Below are 5667 nucleotides of genomic sequence, written 5' to 3' on the forward strand. Positions count from 1 at the left end.
TTTCAAATAATGAACCGAACCGGTTTGTTTCGGTTTGGTCTCCACTGGTTTGGTTGAAGATGGTTTGTTCAGTGGTTTGTGGGGATTAAATCTGAACCGTGGATATACCCCAGGGACACGTGTCAATCGCCTGGGGTAGAATTGCATGGAATTGCACCGATGCGAATTTCAGACGATTTCTACCCGAGGGGTGAAGCTTGGCACGTTGGGTTAGGGTTTTACAAACCTAGGCCCAGCCCAAGGTTGCTTCTCCTAATTCTTAACCTAGTCGGGAAAATCCAACCCTAATCCAAACCATTTTGGCACAATCTTACTTGAAATTTGAAATTTGTTTGTGTAGGTAGTAACAGCATGGATGTGTTTTAAAACCCCGCCCCAATCCTACCCATTGACACCCATACTTGAAAATTGTTTGGGTAGGTAATAACGGCATGGATGTGTGTCGCGAAGCTTAGAAACAACTCTACTATGGCATAACAAATACCTTTAGATGCATAATTGTATATTATGAACACTAGCTTAGCCTAGTGGTGGCAATTAGTGTCAGCACCCAAGGGAGAAGGTCATGTGATCAAACCCTATCATATTCGGGTGGATGTGTGTAGGTGCGGGTGGACCTTTGGCCCTACTAGCGCCCAATAAATTGGACATTGGCCAATGGCAAAAAAAAAAAAAAAAAAAAACATAATTGCACGTGTAGTGTCATAAATATGTATAAATATGATGATTTGGCTTGAAAGAAATCGAAGAAAATATGACAACCATTGTAAGCCTTCAAGTCTTGTGGTGAAAGCAGTGATCAATGACTTGGGGAATTTTTCAATTGTTATTCCTGTTCAGATCAAGTCAGTAAGAGATCTTCATCTTTCGGCATCTATGTGTTTGGTGCGTTCAAGTCCTAAACAAAAGCATATCAAAGAGTTATATTGGGGGAGACCGCCTGTGGGATGCTGCAAAATTAACATTGATGGGTGTTCGTTAGGCAAGCCGGGTTACACAGGAGTTGGGGGTATTTTTCATAATCATAATGGATATCCAATGCGCTATTTCTCCTCCTTTGAAGGTATCTCCTCCAACTTTGGAGCTGAGTTTTTCAGGTTTTTTTGAAACGATCAACATAGCCAAGCTCTTAGATCTAACTTGGTTAGAAGTGGAATGTGATTCGAAAGTAGTGGTGTGGTGCATTGTGAAGAATTCTATCCCATGGAATTTTAGACAGAGGTGGTTGCCAGTGGTGAGCTATTTAAATCAAATTCAATGGAGCATCTGTCATTGCTTCCGTGAAGTAAATACAATAGCAGATGGTCTTGCTAAACATGAGGCTGCGACTAGATCCTCATCAGTATGGTCGTCTCCCCCAAGATTCTTGGTTAATGATATAGAATAGGATGCTATGGATAAACCAAGATTCCGATTCTTGTGAATCTGGAGTTGTGTTAGTTTCAATTTTGTTTCGGTTTCAGTCTTTGCTGATGGCAACGCCGAAGGCAGAGTAGAAAATCAAATTTTTTGGTGTGTTTAAGCCCTTTTGGGTTAATTATATTTCATTTATTCTTTTTAATACATTACTTTGCTGACCTTAAGCAAAAAAAAAGTACTTGTATGTTATTCGGTCTATTGCTGGTCAGGCAGGGTGGACCTAATGCTCCTTGTCCCAGCTCCACCGGGCCCACCCAACCTTTGGCCAAACACAAAAAAAATCGAAGCAGGTTAAAGTTTTCTAGGTCCAAGCATAACGTATGTTAGTGCTTCTCTCTGTCCCTCTCTCTCTCTCCTCCCTCTTCCAAAATGACATATCAACCCCCTTACTGTGGAGAGAGAGAGAGAGACAAGGAGGCACTACACGCTTACACAATCGAATATCATGACGGGCAAGACATTGGGCCATTGAGAAAATATACAGACAAATGAAATAGGTATTCAATATTCCACTATGACAATTAAATGCACTTCTTTTTATCATCCATTTGATCAAATAAAAATAAGAAACCACAAAAGCTAATTGATCTAAGCAATTGAATTCCATAGAATTAAGTAAAGATCAGTAGCAGTTACATTAAATTCTTATCATATATATTTTAATCGCCTGGAAGCCACTGTACAACCACAAAGGCCGCAGGTGCAAGAGAACCCACAACAATCACAGCAGCCTCTTCCTTCTTTGATAATTTTTCCCCCATATTAGGAAATCAAAGTTCACAACAGGACCTGAAACTTCACACATTTAGTTTAGGGGTGACATTTAAGCTTCACAAATTTAGCAATAGCTCAAGCAAAAGAGACAAATATTACCTATCAATGTTATCTCTCTCATCACCACAATCCTATACAAGGACTCCTCTCTCTTTATCTTTACCCTGCACAGCAATTGCCAAATTACAAAAAGGATGCATAAGACAGAATTGAATCAGTCAGTATGAATAGCAAAGAAGAAACAAAAAAATTCTATTTCACAAACCAGCAGCCACAGGTTACCTATTGGTGACAGTATTATCTGGTTTGAAAGGAATAAATGATATTTAACTCGGTAGAAACTAGGGAAGAAAATCTTATTTATATGTGGCACAAACCACCTCACTTGTAAGTAGTCTTTTTTGTTGAGGGGAAAAGTATGATGAAAAAAATAAAAAATACTAAGAACACCAACTAACTAGCCAGCCCTGGGCTCAGGGCTAACACAAAAATTCCCTGGTCCAGGCTCATCCAAACACAGGCTGTGCTCATCCAAATGTATTTCTTCCAAACTTGGAAATGCAATGAATTCCAAGTCCTCATCTGATACTATCTTCACTAGTTGAGCACATCGATATACATATAAACGCTGCAACTTTTTTAAGAGCCATGTTACACCATTAGTGAAAAGCACCTTTAGATTAGGACATGCCTTTATTTTTATATATTTCAAATTAGAAAAACATCCATATTGTGGAACCCCCAGTACATATTGCCTGCAACTGATCCACTTGATCAAGTTCCAACCTACATAAGCTTTCAAAAGCATTCCTTTCGGCTTCCTCTACGATCAATAATGTCTTGAGATCTGGACAACCTCATACAATTAGCCCTTCACAGCCGCTAGTTGGAGCACGTGTCAAACCCTCACATGACGTGAATCTCACATTTCCATCGAAGTGTAGAAGGTCTGGCAAAACCGAAGTATCTATAGCACAATTTCGCAAGTGTAAACTACGCATGCATTTAGATTTAGCTAATGACCTAAACCATTGGAAAACATTCACTTGCCTTATTTCAATGCTAATATCAGTTAAGCTAATCAATTGGGACAATTCCTCTATGCCACTTGGGTACCATTTTAACCCGCTATCATTAGTGTTGAACTTCTCTAGCTTATGCAAATAAAACCCCATGTCGTATCCTCTTAAGCATTCCAGTGTAACTAATGTCCAAACACCTTAAAATTTTCAACTTTTTCATCTCCACTGGTACCTTTCTTAATCTTTTGCAACCATGCAAGTCTAACAATATGAGCTGAACCAAATTTCCGATTTCATGGGGTAAATTTTCTAGATTCAAACACCAACTTAAGCACAATGAATGAAGGTTGACAAGATGAGATATTGAAGGTGGAAAATTTTTTACCTCAAAACAAGAGCTCAAATCTAGTATCCGAAGTGCTGGCATGTGGTCGAGGAAGTTCACTTGGGGAATGTCCTTGATAAAAGAAATGCCTAAAAGGAGCAATGTGTGAAGTTGTGGACACTGATTTGGCAATTGAGGTAATGATTCTATCCGATAATTATTTATCAATGAAATCCTTAATGCTTTGTACCATTCTGAGGCATCGGGTGCCTTAATTATTCCAACACCAGCCTTTGGAATGAACTTGGAATGGTAATTATTCGATGTAGAAAGAGATGTGATCCAGATACCCAATTCACGCATCACGTCGTGCAATTTAACTGAATCAAAGTAGTCACCATCATCGAGCATGGATGAATTTCGAAGCTTTCCAACCAAAACATCTATTTTATTTCTCATATCTCCAAGTTGATGGATCCCAAACAGAGTTTCCTCACCAATAGCAAAATCAACCAATTTCTCTTTGTTAATGTTGTGATCCTCAGGAAATAGACAACAAGAAAGGAAGAGTGATTGTTCAATTGGTTCCAATTTTTCAAAACTAAATATGAGTCTAGAAAATACCTCTTCTTCTATTCCTCCAAGATTTGAAGCTGACTGATCCAATTCACGTAAAGCATCTTTCCATTCACCCTCTGTTTCACGTGTTGACATTGTGCCACCAATAACAACGATAGCTAGCGGCAATCCATCACACTTTCTATGAACCTCCTTGGCAAAGGGTTTTATTGCTGGTTTAGAAGTAATAGGCTCACCTACTTTTTGAACAAAAACCTTCCATGCTTCATCTGGTCGTAATTTGTTCACTGGAATCGATTGAAGGGAATCTCTTGCTCCAAACCCAATCACAAATTTTATAGCCACTGAAATTAATCGAGATGCCATTAATATTTTGCAGCCATTCTCTTTCTTTGGCCTTGGAATATTGCAGATTTCACCCAGATCAATAACAGGCTCCCACATGTCGTCTAATATCAACAAATACTTCCTTGTTTCAAAAAGAGAGACAATTGGTCTTTCAGATCATCGTCATCTGGGCGATTTCTCAAGCCCAAGCCTTCAGCAATTTGCTTTCGTATTTCTATGAAATTGGGTGTGGATGACACAGTGGTGAAAATCACAGATTCGAAGTGCTGGGTCATCCTAAAGTGCTCATTGGCGTGTCGTAGGAGTGTTGTTTTGCCTATACCTCCCATACCATACAACCCAACAACAAAATACCTATCGTCCAGCACCGCATCGATGATCTCACCCTTCAATTTCTCTGTTGTTGTTTGTCCCTCGATGGAAATGATGTTCAAATTCCTCCCTATCTGCCGTGGTGGAGCCACAGTCCAACCAGATCTTGGGTCATCTCCATACTGTTAGAACTCCCTATGCGTTTGAGTTTGAAACCCTATTGAGGAAACCACACAGGAAAAACAAGAACACGAGTCTAATAAAATTATGGAGGATCGATTTGTACCTTTCACCTAGTATGCTGAAGATGATTGATGTTGGTCACTCCCACTTTCGCTCTATTGGCTTGGCTATGGATCTTCTACAACCCCTTAAACCTCCTTGGTTCTCTCACTTTAGTGGTAAAGTGAGGAAGAGTGAATAATGGTTGTAGGGACCCAAAACCTAGTATTTATAATACTGTCCTGCACTCAAAACCCTAAACCACAATAGGTTGAGCCAGCATATCCCTAAGCTTGAGAGTGGACCGAACCGGTTCATGCAATTTGACTCTCACCCATTTAATCAACCCGAATAATTAATTTAGCCCATAAATCCAACAGCAAGGGGAGCACCCCGATACAGGGGAAACGCCCCCAAAAGGGGCATGGTGGTCATTGCACCCCCTTTCTGTGGCGCAGGAGTAGCATGGAGCATCCTTTGGTCAAATAGCTAACAAATTAGTTTATGATTCAACAGCTAATGTGGCCTTGCCTTCTGTGGGGTCTTCTCTTCACTCATTAGAGTTAAAAGACTCATTTCTGAAAGGACAAGGCCTCCAAGGCCCCAAAGGCCTGACCCACACATCAACTTTAAAAGAGAAATTAATCATAGCAAAATTTGTCTAGT

General features: G+C 39.9%; 1 protein-coding gene across 8 annotated transcripts; it reads right to left on the reverse strand.

Annotated features, from left to right (window-relative positions):
• Window positions 1-1908: 1908 nt before the first annotated feature.
• On the reverse strand, window positions 1909-4956 carry LOC122089824 (probable disease resistance protein At4g14610). 8 transcript variants are annotated; one of them, XR_006143357.1, is made up of 4 exons: window positions 3791-4956; window positions 3601-3689; window positions 2293-2357; window positions 1909-2208 (listed from the first exon to the last, which is right to left on the reverse strand). XR_006143357.1 is itself a non-coding variant. In XM_042659526.1 (3 exons), exons 1-2 carry the CDS (start codon window positions 4561-4563, stop codon window positions 2325-2327), a joined length of 996 nt encoding a protein of 331 aa, XP_042515460.1. In that variant the 5' UTR covers window positions 4564-4956; the 3' UTR covers window positions 1909-2208; window positions 2293-2324. The 8 variants fall into 8 exon arrangements, 6 of the variants coding, with proteins under 6 accessions (XP_042515460.1, XP_042515458.1, XP_042515462.1 ...); XR_006143358.1 differs by having other exon boundaries at window positions 2293-2362; XM_042659526.1 differs by having other exon boundaries at window positions 3601-4956.
• Between the last annotated feature and the right edge of the window lie 711 nt (window positions 4957-5667).

Source organism: Macadamia integrifolia, chromosome 9 (assembly GCF_013358625.1).
Source record: "Macadamia integrifolia cultivar HAES 741 chromosome 9, SCU_Mint_v3, whole genome shotgun sequence".
In the NCBI taxonomy this organism is placed as follows: domain Eukaryota; kingdom Viridiplantae; phylum Streptophyta; class Magnoliopsida; order Proteales; family Proteaceae; genus Macadamia; species Macadamia integrifolia.